At 34.6% G+C, this 17287-nt stretch overlaps 1 protein-coding gene across 2 annotated transcripts; it reads left to right on the forward strand.

Moving 5' to 3' along the window:
* The first annotated feature begins 5066 nt into the window (after window positions 1-5066).
* On the forward strand, window positions 5067-16710 carry LOC132313638 (uncharacterized). 2 transcript variants are annotated; one of them, XM_059812506.1, is made up of 9 exons: window positions 5069-5664; window positions 6692-6832; window positions 9319-9699; window positions 11818-11922; window positions 12681-12821; window positions 14990-15193; window positions 15482-15574; window positions 15736-15847; window positions 16029-16710. In XM_059812506.1, exons 1-9 carry the CDS (start codon window positions 5176-5178, stop codon window positions 16070-16072), a joined length of 1710 nt encoding a protein of 569 aa, XP_059668489.1. In that variant the 5' UTR covers window positions 5069-5175; the 3' UTR covers window positions 16073-16710. The 2 variants fall into 2 exon arrangements, with proteins under 2 accessions (XP_059668490.1, XP_059668489.1); XM_059812507.1 differs by lacking the exon at window positions 12681-12821 and having other exon boundaries at window positions 5067-5664.
* The last annotated feature ends 577 nt before the right edge of the window (window positions 16711-17287 follow it).

Genomic DNA, 17287 nt, shown 5'->3' on the forward strand with positions numbered 1-17287 from the left:
TTAGTAGGTACAATATTCCTGAATTACCTTATCATTATCATGTGTTTAGCCATTGACTTTCTCCTATAATTAAATAACATACCTACAAAATTAACAATGCATATATATATATATAGATATTTTACTATATGCATGAAAAAAATATGAGGATTTTGTTTGATTCAATGATAAAATTAAGTTTATATGGACAAATTCGTAGTCACGAGTTCAAATAATATGAACATTTTTTAACAACAATTGTCGTTTGTATGGACGAACTGATCATGAAAGGAAGTCCATTCAAATCAAACCAAGTCCCCATGTTAATCTATCCATTTACTGTATGCTAAACAACTTGAGAATTAAAGTAGAAGAGGAAACAATTAAAGGGAGGTTTGGCATACATTTTTTGAAATGATGGAGAGCCATATATATGTAAGAGATGGACACATCCAATTATTCAATTAAACACCTGTATTTGTTGTACGGAGTACATATGAAAAGGGGCAAAAGGAGTTTGAAAGATCATGCTTGAGGTTTTTCGTTCAATTGGGTTAGTTTTAGGGGAGGGAGCAAGTGGTCCTCATTTAACCCAAATCAATAATGTCCAATTTCAGACAGTGGAGCCCATGAGCCTTTTTATTGGGTTTTCTATATATAGTAAATTTTGATCTTATGAGACAAGCTTTTCTACTAGGGGGTCTGTTTCGGGCCACATAGAAATTCAATGCGGGTTCCATTCTGTTTGGCGTGACCATTATATATTCCCCATGTTTCCATTCATTTAATTCTGTGGTACCACTCACTCTCTTAACCTACACACCATTAAAAAGGTCTATAGCTTAACAGTATAATTTTTCCTAGAAGGGTTCGAGTTGGAAGGTGGCTTTATCATTTAGAAAAAATATATATATATAAATAAAAATATAAATTCCAACTTAGACACGAAGTTTGGTAACTTGGTGATTTTTTTAGTTTGTGGGAACTCTTGTCCCACATCGAATCGGAATGGAAAAGTAATTGGGTATAAATGGGTGGGTATACAACACTACCCAATAACTTGAATTTTTTGATAAATGAGCAAACGTTAGGAATGACAACGGGGGCAGTTTTGGGCCGATATACCCTCCCTCACTCCCACAACTATTTAGAAACTCCCGCCTAAACGAGAGATCTTCCACCCCATCCCCCTCCCCATTTACTTTTTTTACCCCCACCCGTCCCACCCCGTTTAGTTCCAGAATTTCTCCTAATTTTTTAATTTTTTTTTCTTTAAATATAATTATATGACTATTGAAAAAAATAATTAAAAAATGAGTAATCAATAATTTAACATAAAATTTAAGGGTACGAGTGTTCTTAGTTTGTAAGGCTCTGTCATTCACTAAGGGCCTATTTATTAACAGGAAGTAATTTATGTTTTTTACTGTCAACTCTGAAAAAACAGAAATAAAAGTAAAATTATGTTCAATAAAATTGATTTTGATTTCTAAAAAGAGAAAGTGAAATCAGTTTTAATGAAGAAAGTGAAAAGTAACTTTTTGATGCTTTCTATACTTTCTGCACTGTAGCGGGAAATTGATTCCTACACTGTTACCACACGGGCCACTGTTCATCCAAAATAAGTTGTGCGTGAGTTGTTGTCTCGTTTATGACATCTTCTCTCTTCTCTATATGCTGGCCACTCTTATCTTCTCTACACTTTCTTCGAACCATATCTCATCCCTGAATCCACCATGGATGACACAACCGAAGGCTTATGGTTGTTCTTCAAAGCTTCTCAATTCGAACCCACCATATCTCCATCTGCCTAAACTCTTCTACCCATCAAATTTAAGCCTTTGCGTTTCTATTACTAATCACCATAATCGAACCCAGATCAAGGCAAGCCACTTCTGTAACACCCACAGTGGAATCTTCAATTTCTTTGACGAGGCTGAGGTCCACGATTTCGGCATCGGAAGAGAGAGATGATTCACTAACAGGAACTAATGGATTTTGTTTTGGTTGTTCGATGGATTTTTGGTTTGGAAATGGTCTGTCTATAGGGGTGAATATCAGCCTTGTCAATCTTTCTTTATACTTTTTCTAGAGACCAATGGAGATACAGATGTGAATTCAACTAGAATCACACCTATATACAGAGGTTGTATACATACATACATATATATATATATATGTGTGTGTGTTTGTAATCATTTGTGTTTGTGTGTATACTAATTTCAGAATCGAGAAGCTACATGACTTTGTTACCCATCTCTTACACACAAGATTAGGAAAGCAAAATTAAAATTAAAATTATTAAACTTATTTTATATTTTTTACTTTCAAAATATTGAAAGTAAAAGAAATTATTGAACATTATGTTACTTTCTATTTTAGTTCAAGAAATCAAAAACATGATTTTAGAGAAAGTAAAAATAAGAAAGTGAAATCGTTAGTAAACGGCCCATAAAACGATTGAGAAAGTAAGTAAATGTGATTTAAAATTTCTACAGCTAACTATATATACTAAGAAAATAAAGGTGATTTACCTACTTAAATGGGGCGGGGCGGGGTGATCTCCCCCAGTTCCCGCCCCGAACCCGCGCAGGTTTTCATTAATAAAAATCATCCCCACTCAAATAAGCTAAACTGTTTTTCAAAATCATTATAAAAGGGGCGGGGTAGGGCGGGTACCCGTCCCCGCAGGGCAAATTGCCATCCCTAGCAAGCACCTATCCATTACCGTTGGTATCAGAGGCAAACCAAATCCTTAATTCAGTGTCACACCAAGTGCTCGGCCCGGAGGGCGTCAAGGTTTGCAATCCGGGTAGGCATGGTGGCCCGAGTCACAATGAGGGCGTTGTGAGTTTAAGTGGGGGAGAATGTAATAAGAGTCATTTATCTCATATCGAATTCCGATGGAAAAGTGATTGGGTATAAATAGGTGTGTATGTAGTACTAACCAATAGTTTGAACTTTTTGATAAATGAGTACGTAACTGCCCACCCGTTACACGGATTCCCTCATCCTTAGTTCTTTTTAAACTAGGCAAAAAGAAAAGAAAAAAAAAAAAAAAAAAAAAATTTGTTACACGCATTTACTCCAGTGGAGCATAGTCTTGGCTCCAAATTATTCCAAGTACATAAATAGATTTAATGCACTATTTGATTAGAAAGCTATTAAAAAGAATAATATTCGCTTGTGGAAATTGTAAATTGTATTTGATTTTTTGATAAATTACACTGACCTTTTTAAAAATTTAGATAAATTATATATGTAGATTGTTTAACATGAGATTTGTACGGTGCAAATATATGTCAACTAAATTTTATAAAATGATAATTTTGTCATTTCTTTATATAAAATGTAATATTATATATTATTATTATTATTATTATAATAATAATAATAATAAGAGTGTCATGTTTATTAATGTATAATTTGTCCAAACTTAATTAAGCAGTGATGATCTTCCCATTATCCCGTATTTTCGTGTGTTCATCTGAGCTTTTAATGAAGAAAAGGTCATCTATAGAGCAAGAAAACTCTTGGAATCCAAGGAGAGGGTCTAGAATGTTTGGTTCAAAATATAAAGTCAGTTCAGACCCGGTGCAAAGTCTAAGAACACTGCTGTTGGAAGTTTGAACTAGGGCTTTGGTTGGCCTTCTTTGACTAGGCTAGGGCTTCACATGTTTTGGTAGCATGAAATTGAGTGAAAATTGGCTCATTTGTGTAAGGGCCTCAAGAAAATTTATTCGCCTTATTTTTCATACAAGGAATGCTAAATCTCAGTTAATTTGGCATATGTTATATATATATTTTTTTAGAGAAATTTGGCATATGGACATTATCTAGTTGCTTAAATTGGTAAAGCCCTCAGTTTCTCGAGCAGGTATGGATGTGTTCGAATCCCTCTCCCTAGTTTACTAAGAAAAAGAAAAGAATAAAAAAATAAATTCGGCATATCAAGGCCCAAGCTCAGCCCAAAACGAATAACCATGACCTGAAGTTCCGTCAGTTTGTTCTAATTTTATTATGAGACCCAAACCCAGGCCACCTACTGTTAACCGTACTCCAACTCTAGCCCAGAAAACTGAACAATTCAATGGACCAATTAAGGCCCAGGCCAAGACAATGCGGCTTGGACAAGCCTGAATTTGTAAGCCCACTTGATTTCTCCCAAGTATCCAAGCCCAGAGAGACTCATGCGCCTCATTGGTGGCAAATGAAAATTATTGTAACAATTAATGGAGAGTAGTTTTCATACTTTTCATAAATAAATAGGACCAATTTAATAAAATAATATATTTTTTATTGCTCGGACATACTGATAATGTATGGTATGCATGGCAGGGCAACTGGAAGGGTTGGAATTTGGAACTTGGTAGAACGAAAGAGTTAATTATAAAAAATAATAATAAATAAATAAAATCTTGATTGGATTACAAATTCAATTTTCAGTAAAAACAATCTTCCAATATTATACAGTATCTGAATGGGTTAAAGAGACTAAAAGGTTAAAAATATGTCATAAAACTTGCATATAGTATTTTAAATTTCATTTTTAAAAAAAAATAAAAATAAGGGTAAAAACAGTGAACCTTATCATAATGTTTAATTTTATTCTGTTCATATAATAAGGGTAAAAACAGTGAACCTTATCATAATGTTTAATTTTATTCTATTCATTTTTTTTTATCTTCATTTCAAAATTTTTTATCAACCACATTATTATTATTTCCCTAGGTTATGCGTTACCCGGTGTGTGTTTTTTTTTTTTTTTTTTTATCAAACCAAATTAATCTTAAAATATGAAAAATTATTACATAATCTTCAATTATTGATTTAGGGCCAATCAACAAGCAAATAATTGAATATAAATGTGTTGAAAAAAATTTAACTTTTTATTTACTGTTCTTTGGCCTAACAATCTAAATATTTCTCCTACATTTGATGATATTCTGCACAATCTTGTTACAAATTATTTTTTTTAATCCGATCATTGGATTGAACACAAATGTGATTTTTTTAACCTACAAATGTCGATTTTTTAGGACCATCTAGAAATTGACCTATCTTGACCACATGGTATGCTCCTGAACTCTATCCCTTCAGATCATTACCCTCTATCTCTCTCCCCGTTTTCTGAAGATCTGTTACCCTCGTTTCTTCACACCCTCTCTCTCTCACTCTATCTCTGTCTCTCTAGCTATGACCGACTGTACGGAGCCATCAACGCCTTCAACATCATCAACAACAGGTACAAGAGAATCAGTATATATACACCCAAGAAGAGAGCCATTTGAGCACGGACTCATCCCCATTCCCAAGCTCATCTTCACCGATGGAACACAAACCCTAGCTCCCCTCAAGGACCGTCTCGTCCACCAATCTGCACCCACTCACCGAGTTAACTCGCTCGCCGTCTCTGAAGCCCTCCAGATCTCTCCCGACCACGCCCGCCTCGTCCTCGACACGCTTGCCTCCATCCTCCACTCCGATTCCGACCCGCTTGTCACCGCTAAGCCCTCCGAGATCGACTCAGTTGGAGTCGATGTGAATGATTTGATATTGTTCTTGTATACACAGTCGTATAAGCGGTTGCTTCCGAAGGGACACAAGGACTCGGCGGCGGTGGCTGATGTGTGGCCGACTACTTCGGCGTTTGATGGCTTTTTATCAGCCCTATCGCCGTTACAGGTAATTAAATTATGCTTATGTTTGATAGATTGAAAATGTTGGAGGTGAGATTTTAGTTGATTATCTAAACTGGAGTTTTGATTGGGAAGGCATTGATGTGTTTGGGAGGGGTATATGGGAGGATGTGTGAAAAAGGTTCATTTGAATTTTATTTATTTATTTATTTATTTGTTGATTATGTCGCATTGTGGAAATTATGATGAGTTTGTGTTTCTGAAATGGCAACATAGACAATTTTTAATTGGCAATGTCAATATTTTTCTCTTTAATCTTTTCTGCTTTTCTTTTCTTTCCCCCCCCTTTGCGTGTGTGTTTGTGTTTTGAAGTGGCATTATGAAAGCAATTGTTGTTAAAGAAATGGTGTTATGGCAAATGAAAAGCATTTCATTTGTAATCACTATGCAGGTTCAGCGCATGGTGGACCCTGATATGTTCTTCAGGTTATGATTGATTATAACCATTTTATTGAAAATTTGGATGGAATCAGTATACTGCAAAGGGTTGTAGGGGATTGCAATTTTGATTTATTTTATGCATTGGACTTAGAATTCTAGCTCTTTAAAGAGGGTTCTTCATGAATGTTCAATTTTTGAGCGTTTGTGTAACTCTCTTATTGGATTGTGTTAAGTAGCCACTTTAAATCACCTGTTTCTACAAAATATATCAGTCAGTTATATTAGACCAATTTTTGGATTGTAAACATAAGTTCACAACGCACAGAAACGATGGATGTTGTAGGCAGAACAGAGTGGCAAGAACTAATTTATTTGACCAACCCCATTCAGCAGAGATGGGTTATTTTCTTTGGTTTTTGCTAGATTGTTTCCCTCTTTCTTCTTCATTGAGTCCAATATTGACAGTAGCATTTGATTTGTGTAAGGACATATTATATACTTTATTCACAATATTTACTGCTAATTTTGACTTTCCTTGCTCTAATAAACTTTTGTATTTGGTAAGAACTTTATACAGTGTTCTGGTGTGGATAATGAGTTTACCAATAAGCTTTGTTTTCCATTTAGTGCAGCTTGTTCGCAGCAACAGCCGTCGATTTATACCATCACAGGCAGATGAAGAGGCTCACCAGTTGTCCTATCTACAGAAGCATTTGGGCAACATTCTCTCTCTTTTGTCAGAGCCCTTGGAAGGGGAAGGCGAAGAATCTTTGGTTTGTAAAATTCATGCATTCATTATTATACTTATTTTCCTTAGTGTGTTGAAGACTTGAAGTGTTAATGTCATTAGTTTTGTATCATGAAAAATGATTGCCCGTCAGATAAAGGAAAATACAAGACTAGCATAATTTCTGATGTTCTTTTCTGGTTCTATTCACACTTTGTATATCTATTGCATCTCAATTTTATTCTATGTATGTAATTATAATTTTTGGGCTTTTGTAGTTACTATATAGGATGCATTAAAATTTTTTGCTTTTTGGATGTTATTTTCTGAGGTTTTGCATATCAGTCTTGCTGAATCATCACTGTCACAATATCACCTTGTTACCTGGTATTGGTGACTCAACTTGTTAATTCTTAACGGTTTTGTTATATAAATATGATGAATGGGAAAACTATATAATTGTTAAAAATTACTTATAATAGTTTGATAGCAGAAATTAGGTATGTGAAATGAATATATTGTACAATGTCTGTATGTCATGCATTACTTGGTCAGTGACGTCAGTCCACTGCATTAGATTTAAATAACGATAATTCAGTTATTTTACTTACATGATAAAGTAAATGACAATTAACTGTACTACACTGATTTTATTTTTCTGTAATCTCTGAGAATTCAATTCACATTTTTTATTCAATTTGTTTGGACAGTCATTGATGCTTGCAACTGTTGCAGAATAAGATTATTGATCATATTATGTAGCATTATGCACCACTGATCTCTATGCGACTGTTATTATGTATTACCAAGGAACGGAATTGATGAATGTATCACAATCGCGAGAATATAAAATTATTGATAGATTATTCTCAATAATATATTTAATAATAATTTTTTAAAAATGAAGAGTGTGAATTGCAAATGATAAATACCGCAAATAAAACTTTGGGTTTTGTTGCTAGAAGTACTAATGCATTATTTAGAGTCATAATTTTTATATTTGACAAGAATAGGGTCATGAAAACAAAAAGACAATGTTATAATTTTGACAAGAAAATAAAATTGAAGAAACTTTTGAAAAATACAAATATGCAGTGAAAGTGGTAAAACGGAGTAAGAGAAGTTAATAACATAGTATATAATGATTTGCATTCAGAGAAAGTAGTAAAATGTTGTGAGAGAAGTTAAGAACATGGTATATAATGATTTGCAAATACTTATTTAATATATATATATATATATATATATATATATATATATATATAATGATTTGCAAATAAATAATGTACAAAAGATTGGTTGGGGAGTAGAATATATATAAACTTGCAAAGTTAATGGAGAGGGAAGCCAGCAGTGACGGACCCAGAAAATTTCGTGAGGGGGGGCGGCCTTTTAATTTGTAGGGGTAAACTTATAGAGTGGGGTCTATTTTTGTAATTTTAGTGGGTCATCTTCATAAATTCTCAAAAGTATGAAGTATAAAGTGCAAAACAAATAAAATCCAGTGGGGGCGAACTGTAATTTTAATCGGGGCATCTTCATAAATTTTAAAAAATTTGAAGTATAAAATGCAAAAATAAAAAATCCAGGGGGGGCGTCCTATTGTGCGTCCGTGCCTGGAAGCCAGTGCGAAAGATGATGGAGGAAAATGTGAAATAAAATAATAAATCACTTGAATAGCTTGTTAAATGAAAATCATATTGGAAGCTAGTTTTTAAAGGATATGATAACTGTATGGAGATTAGAGAAAACACTTTTTTAATTTGAGTTTTACTTTCACTTAAAATTATATGTATTTGTTTCATTACACTTATAGTCCATGTCACCTTGACTTGCCACTTTATCCTAGAGTACCCCGTACCCGTGTCAACAAGACACGACATGGACATGGTGCAAGATATGAGTTCGACTCGGCTGCTCATCTAGAAGAAGAAGAAGGAAAAAAGAAGAAGGAAAAAAGACTAACCAATTCACACAGTTCATCTTTGTCAGAGGCAAAAATGTTTTCGAATGCTTTATCAATGTCTTCCCACTTGAAAATCATCCCTATCGTAGTCGGAAAAGGTTGCCAGGACGATAAACAAGGGGTTTTATTTGCTGATTGAACTACTAGGGTTTTGCAGAGACTTGAATGAGCAGCGGCGAGAATGAAACTGAAGCCATACTTCGTATTTGTATAATATTAAAAAGTTATAATTGTAGCTCTACTCCAAAATTTCTATGACTACATAATTACCTAAAAATTAATGCCCATTATAACAATTGCCCAAATATTATATGTTCTTTTTTAATTTTTCCTTTTCTCCTAATTCATCATTTTAAACCGTTTCTTTAACAATTATTTCATGGACTTTTTGACTTATTATCCATATCCACATATCCTAAATTTTAAGAAACCGACACCTAGATAACACCCTTGTCTGAAACCCATACCCGAGTTTGGGTAGCACAGCTTATAGTTTGTTTGTGCTTGAAAGTTTTGCTGATTTCTTATTCATCCTTTGACAAGCTAATTTACCTCCATTTTACCAGGTTTTGACCATGGAAAAGTTTGAGCACCTTGAGTTTCTGATTTACTTTGGTGAAAAAGGATCTGAAAGAATTCCTTTGAGCCAGGCCTCTCCATTTTTTGCAAACTCAGATCCCGACATGCCTGCTGTTCCTGTTCCTGCAGCACAAGTTCATGATTGGCTGCTTCAGAGCATAGCTTCTGCTTTGGAGCATAGTTCTGAAAGAGTTTCTGCCAAAGAAAATGGGCCACCCAGTGCTTCTGATCAGGATGTCCCAATGGCTGATGCCTGCACAAGTTCAGTCAAGGCTTCAACCAGTTCCGGAGGTCCAAGTTTTATTGAGGGGATCTCTAAATCATCATACTTAAAACAAGCATCTGATCTTAACTGTTCTTCTTTAAAGGTTAGGTCGATTGTAAATAGTTTAACTTGCTTTGTGCTTAACTATAGATCTTGAAACATTACATGTCAATGATGTCATTTTCTGTCTGAATAATATCTTCTTCTGTATGCAGTATGCTCCATGTTTATGAGGGTTGTGCCCCCTCTTTTGATGAACAAACTACACCCCTTTCAAAATAAATAAATAGTAAACCAAAAAAAAAAAAAGAATTGATTCAATTGATATCTGATTAAATATTTACTGTGCTACCTATAAGTCCTAAGCTTGTTGCCAAATAGTCCAAGTGCTTAAATATAATCCCCCCATCTCTCCCCCCCCAAACACACACACACACACAGACACCACCACCACCACCACCACACGCACACATTTAAGCACACATAAAATTCTCACACGCTCTAGGCTAAAATAAGCATGCCTCTATTCACACACACACACACATTTCAGCACACATAAAATTCTCACATGCTCTTGTTAACAAGTTCTAGGCTAAAATAAGCATGCCTCTATTTTTTAATTTTCATTCATCTCTTGATTCAGTTGACCCTTCTAATTGATGGTCCAAGAAATCTTCTTCTTCTTTTTTTTTTACTAGTTTTGTATTACATACATTGATTTAGCCAGTGAACTGATGTGCTGAAAATTTTCCTATTGTGACGTTCACTAGTTTTTCTTGCATATTATATATATATATATATATATATATATATATATATATATTCAATTATAATTATATGTATGTACATTCATATCAGACATAGACTTTAATTCGTTCAAACTCTAGTTATAAAAGGCTCAAAGCGTACTAAGGTGCCAAGGTATCCTAGAGCAGTAGAACCTAAGCGCAAGGTGCAACTTAAGGTGAGTGCCTGATTGAAGTAAGGCACACAAATGAAAAAGCAGTAAATATTAAGTATAGGAAAAGGTTTAATAAATGCAACAAAACTAGTCAATATCAAAATAAAGAAAGTTTTGAGCCGATCAATTCAATGGATTAGCTAAATCAAAATAGATATATATTTTTGTTTGCATTTAAATTCAATTAAATCAATGTAGGATCGAAGCAGTTCAAGATATGCAACATAATTAATCAGAAGTTTTTTTAAAATGGAATTTTTGACATATAAACTTAGAGAATTACTTAATTCAATGTGCATAAATACTTTATTTATTGCTATTTGGAAAGTATCCTAACCATTAATAAAAACTAAATGCTTATCTTGCGCTTAACAGAACTCCTTCACCAACCATCTTAAGTGATGTCTCAAGATAGGGGCAATTGCTCTTAAATGTGATCTTTTGTACTTAAAAAAATCCTGATAACATTTTTACGATTTATATTTCTTTTGGGCTGTCGAATTGTTTTATTATCGAATATAAGTAATTCACTATATCACAATATACAGTTCAGTTGCATTATATGTCATCCATGCATTTGAGGATGGTGATATTTACTGCAGCATGTCTATTATAAACACCTCATGTAGGCAGGGCTTAAACTAATTATTGTAAGGAGTCCAAATTTAGTGTAAATTTTTATTGGACTATACATCTTTACAGGTGTTTTATGTCTCCTAGTGTATTTTTCAAGCCCTTGTACCAAGAACAAGCACTTTGTAGCATTGAAGGCACTATATATATATATATATATATATTGGCTTATTGTTATGATTCTTATGTAACAACAAATGGTTAAGATAGCATTGCAAGAGAGAAAAATCGTATGCCATATGAGGAAGAGAAGAGAGTTGGTGCATGTCTCTTACCTCCCATGGGATTGATTCTTTGTTCGGGTAACTCTTAGCGGTTTAACTCCTCTTTGGACCTTTGATGACTCTTGACAATACTAGAATTTAACAGACCCAAGTTGTAGCCTGGTATAAACTTTGTTAATCTTTCAACAGCCTGAGTCAAGTTGTCACCCCATAGCTTTGTCACAATTGTTGCAATGTCTTGCCATAAGCACTCGAAATATTTGTGACCTTCCGGTTTAGTTCTTTTCCGTACTTTGTTCTTTCATGCTCTGTGCATACTATTGCAGCTTGAAGTTCCCATTTGCTCACTGCAAGAAGTTTCTTTAGCTCTTGTCACTTCTAATATAGTGTTGTATATTTGCAGGTTGTGAATTGCCATGATTCTGTCATTTACATTTTAGCACCTTTAAGATATGCCACCATCTATGGATGCTCTGATGCAACTGTTGTTCTTGGAGCTGTTGGCAAGGTAGTTATAAAAGTGTAGGAATGTTATACGTTTGTTCTAAACATTGCAATAATTTCCTGATTTCCCTAGAATAACTGGATACAGCATCCCTATGCTTGAAAAGTGAAAATATTTCTCCTGTTGTTATCAATTGGAATTGCATAATTCGATTTCTGTGCTCTTACCTAAATCTTGGTATGGACATTATGATTATGAGAATGATTGCTGTAATAGGAGGTCAAGTTTTTATCTATCACGCTTGAATTCCATAGCCTTAGTTCCAAGTTCCAACTATCCCAATTATTGTCCAGTAAATGCAAGTTGCACTCCTTTGAAAGAAATTGGTCACATGTCATCTTTGTGTAGGTATCTGACTCCACCACTTCGTTATTCCCATTGACAGCATCTCTACATTATTCCATGCAATCCTTACAGTTTTACAAGTGGCATGTCCCCAGGAACAGTATCCTAGTTGGATTTTTTCCCATTGTTTTGAATTATTTTTACCCTTATAAAAACAAAAATACTCTTATTGCCTAATTTAGTGGGGCTTATGTCATCAAAAAAAAGGAATTTTATGTTTAATTGATTGGATCGGTTCATGCAATTTTGCATCTTTTAGACAGTAAACATGTCCCGGATCTGTTAGGTTTTTAGCTTCTTTATAATAATTTGTAATTTATTCTAAGAGAACCCATTGTATTAGTTTATTTATGATGTAATTGCATATTGTAATGTCAAATGATTCCGTCTTCTATTAATTTTGATGTGTTCTCCAGGCTGTAAGAGTCGAACACTGTGAGCGAGTTCATGTGGTTACAGCAGCAAAACGAATATGTATTGCCAATTGTCGTGAGTGTGTATTTTTTTTGGGGGTAAACCAACGGCCCCTTGTTGTAGGCGATAATCATAAGCTGCAGGTGAGTGTGTCGTTCCCGTGCAAAGCACAAATTTATGCCAGCACTACCACATTTTTTTTCTTCTTTTGTAACTTGTGGTTTATAATGTTCCCCAGGAAATGTTATGCTTTTTAAGCACATGGATTACCTTGAAATTGTAATACTCGATTTATGATTAAAACCATGTATATGACTATGGTTCGCTATAAATCAATATAGTCGTAGGGTGAATTTGTTGTCCTGATGTTTCAATCTTTTTTAACACTGTATGTCATTAACCATTTTACAATCACACTTTTGTTTTGTCTTATATAACTTGAAAAATGTGATCAAAGGCACAAGTTCATGGGTTTATATGACCGTGTGACTGGAAATATGACACAAGCAAACCACTTAGTTCCCTAACGGCTTCGAGTTGAGTGTACCATTGTGGTACTTGATTTAGTCGATTAAAAATGTAAAAATGTCTAGGTTTCTCTTTAGTAAGAAGTGTGGTGTTACACGCACGGACAAGGTAGCTTCTCTGTTAATTGAGTCAAAATTTATGCACTTTTTAGGCATTATTATGTTCTTACCAAGCACAAACTGAACTAGAGTAAAAGAAAAAGAAAGTGAAGAGGTTCTTTCCTGTTCTTTCTTCTTTTCTTTTCTTTCCCCCCCTCCTCTCTCTAAAATAAAGCATTAGTTATGAAAGTATGTTAAGACCATAGTTTTAGCAGCACATATAGGCAGCACAGCAGGAGCATTTCTCCTTTTCTTTTCTTTCCCCTCCTCCTCTCTCTAAAATAAAGCATTAGTTATGAAAGTATGTTAAGATTATAGTTTTAGCAGCATATATAGGCAGCACAGCAAGAGCAGACATTAGAATTCACATTACTTTTTCTTTTTAACCATCTTGATTGACTGGAATTTCTTTTTCTAAAAAGTCACAAGGCCAGGTGTCTAGGTGTCTCGTTAGTAAGAAGTGTGGTGTTACACGCACGGACAAGGTAGCTTCTCTGTTAATTGAGTCAAAATTTATGCACTTTTTAGGCATTATTATGTTCTTACCAAGCACAAACTGAACTAGAGTAAAAGAAAAAGAAAGTGAAGAGGTTCTTTCCTGTTCTTTCTCCTTTTTTTTTCTTTCCCCCCCTCCTCTCTCTAAAATAAAGCTTTAGTTATGAAAGTATGTAATATATAGGCAGCACAGCAAGAGCAGACATTAGAATTCACATTACTTTTTCTTTTTAACCATCTTGATTGACTGGAATTTCTTTTTCTAAAAAGTGACAAGGCCAGGGAAATGACTCTCGGTGTGATAAACAATAGCATCAAATTGACAGCCTCTCTTTCTCTCTCTCACACACACACACACACTATCTGTCTCAGTGGCCTGTGTTTTTGCAATATTGTTCTTTCCTCTATCCAGAGCTTGTTTTTCTGCATGAAAGCTGCTTTGTTAAGTCTTTGTCTAGTCTTTGTCTAGTTGATTGATCGCACCATATATTCGTTTGCACAAAGTTTAAGGAACTCAATTAATGGTGTTCGCATGTCCCTTGGTACTGTATTAAATCACTTAATAAGTGTGATTTGGATTGAGTTGTGTTTTTTTATGCAATACTGGAGCAGAGAATAAATATATCTTTCATAGTTTCTTAAGTTGCCTTAAAAGGCAGTGTAGGATATCAAATTCATGTATATTTTATTTTGGTTCCCGTGGTAATTTTGTTATTCCAGTACTAAGTACTCGTATCAATCAAATGCCATGTAAATGTAATGTAGTTGTCAACTATTTTGGGGCAGCCAAAGCCCCATAAGTCTATATTCATGCATCTTTCTCGTCTAACTTGTTCAGCTTACTGCGGTTGAGGTGCTTCCAGGGGCAACTTGGTGCGGTTCCACACTTCATACATATATTTGTTAAAGTTTTACCCACTGGAAACTGTGTTCCGATCACCTCTAAATGACAACGCCTTTGAAAATTACCTGTGAATTGATCTTAAGGCTAATGTAACTATGGTCTTAGGTAAATCTAGTTTTAGTTCTGAAGCTGGTAATAAATACCAATAATATTATTTGGGTTGTAAGGTTGCTATCTTGTAATGAAAATAATTCACTGTTATCATCAATTATTTCTCTTCTTACCTTTAATGCTTTTGAGATTGATGGTTGGAATATCCTTTTTCATTCTATTTAATTTTAATCAGGTGGCACCATATAATACATTTTACTCGCAATTGGAGGAGCACATGAGTCAAGTTGGTATTGAAGCAACTATCAACAGATGGGACGAGCCTGTGGCACTAGGAGTGGTTGATCCACATGATTCATTATCTCATTCAGCAGGAATCTCTGATGCTCAAGCTGAATCTGCTACACGTCTAGACCCTGATCAATTCACAAATTTTTTGGTATGTTCTACACTTTTTGTAGGCTGCTTGACAAGGGGGTGTGAAATAATTTGATTTTGTGTTGTTGGACTTGAATATATTTATCTTTTCATGCTTCAAATGTTTGTTTCTCAAGTTCTGCCTAATCTTTATCTTAAACTCACTTTTAGTTCAAATCTGTACAATATTCAGATGTTTTGTTACTCTGCTCTCTCCCTTCAGGAGGCTGAGGGAGTTTAATTTTAATCTACATGCCTTAATTATTAAAGTTGTGTTGCATACCAACATACAAGTCTTATTTATGTACAGATTCCCAACTGGTTTGGAGGTGAATCCTCCGGGTCCACAAAAGATAATCCATTTCCATTGCCAGATGTATATATGGCATCTCAGCAGAGAAATGTATGTGCTCCAAACCCTACTGATTATTGTAAGATCATTTCGTCTTTGTTTGTAGTAATAGGGTCGGCTTGTTCTTAATGTATTGCGAGTGACGTGCCGGTTTGCAATTAGTCTTAACTAAATAAGCAAATGTTTGATTAAGTGACATCTTTTTATACCAGCATTCAAATTTAGTGGAGATTAAGCAAAATTTGAGGGAAACACAGCTTGAAGAGAGTAAGAAACGAGAAGTATCAAGTGCACTCCACGTATACTTCAAAGACTGGTTGTATGGTAATTGTCTTACTCAAATCTTCTGTTGCCTTTCTTTATAACATATGTATGTTGTGTTTACTGGAGATCACATGTTTTGGGAATTTAATATGCATACCCTGTTGAATATTTCTACATCTTATGTTGTAGAATCTGGTAACACATCACATATTAGTAAGATAAAGTTTTAATGCTTTGACAGCCTCGGGAAATATCCGGCAGCTTTACTGCCTACAAGGTGATTGAAACTGTCTGATGATGGAACCCAGCTCCTCTGCATTGCAGCAATGTACTGCAGTGGATGGCTGAGATCAATTCACACACTACTGTTTGAATTGATCTCAGCTGTGTATGATGTTGTGGTACAATCAACGAATAGAACAAAAGGGGAACTTTCTTGTTTTTCTTCTCTTTTCAAGTTTGAGTGGGGCAAGTTCCTTTTGCCATCTCTGTTGGTACTGCTGGCGGGTAAGATTCTATGCAATTTGCAATGATGAACGTACTAATGCACTGAGATTGTTGTGCAGAATGGAATCAGAAAACAGTTTCTTACTGTAATTTTTTCCCTATGAAAAGATTCTTCTTGTATCATTGTGAAATCCAAAATATTGGATTTTCATTAAACACTGTGTTTTAGCTGTTCTGTTGTCAGAAATATGTATTTTTATTTTTTATTTCTTTGTAAGTTCTGCTTTTCTTTAGTCGATTAGCTCCTGATCTCCAATGAGTTGAAATGGGAATGTTGCTGGAAGAGTCGAGAGTTTGATTGGATTTGGATAAAAGAAAAGGCAACGGTTAGACGTATAAATTGTCATGGTTTGTGTCTGGATTTGTTGGAGACCACTCCAAACTCTTGGTTGAATCGATTTTTAAGTTTCTTCAAATTTGTGAGTCGAATCAGAGTAATAATCTTTATTTCTGTTCAAAAGATCATTTATGCTGAGGTAACTTTACCGATACAAACAAGAATTATTAACAATGTTTTGGGGATGTTTTTCGAAGATTATTTCAGCATCTTTGTGAAAGTTATTAGCTGCAAGCCTGCAACCATTGAGTATTAGCTTAATTTCCAACTGGAGGTAGACTGTTTGATTCCCAAAGACAGTGGATGAGAGCAATTTCCATATATATATATATATATATATAAAATTTAAAAAGCCATTAGAGTAGGTTTATGAAAACAAAAAGTAAGTGAAAACAAAAAGTAAGTGAAAAAAACCTTTACCAAGTGTTGGAAAGGATAATTGTATGAAAGTGACTACTAATGATCTTACATAGTGAATGGTAGAAAGTCTAAACCTGCTCAAAACACCACATAAGAAGTCTGTGACATAGGTCAACAGCATCCACCAGCTAAAGATACACAGATGGGATTCTTATCGGCCATCTTTTGCTGTTTTTATCGCTCTTCCCGTGTATCAGAGGCTACTAGAACTCAGCCTAGAAGAGATGAAGAAGTGG

Source organism: Cornus florida, unplaced genomic scaffold (assembly GCF_030987335.1).
Source record: "Cornus florida cultivar Cherokee Brave unplaced genomic scaffold, ASM3098733v1 CherokeeBrave_3.0.0_Hap2_Chr06, whole genome shotgun sequence".
Classification (NCBI taxonomy): domain Eukaryota; kingdom Viridiplantae; phylum Streptophyta; class Magnoliopsida; order Cornales; family Cornaceae; genus Cornus; species Cornus florida.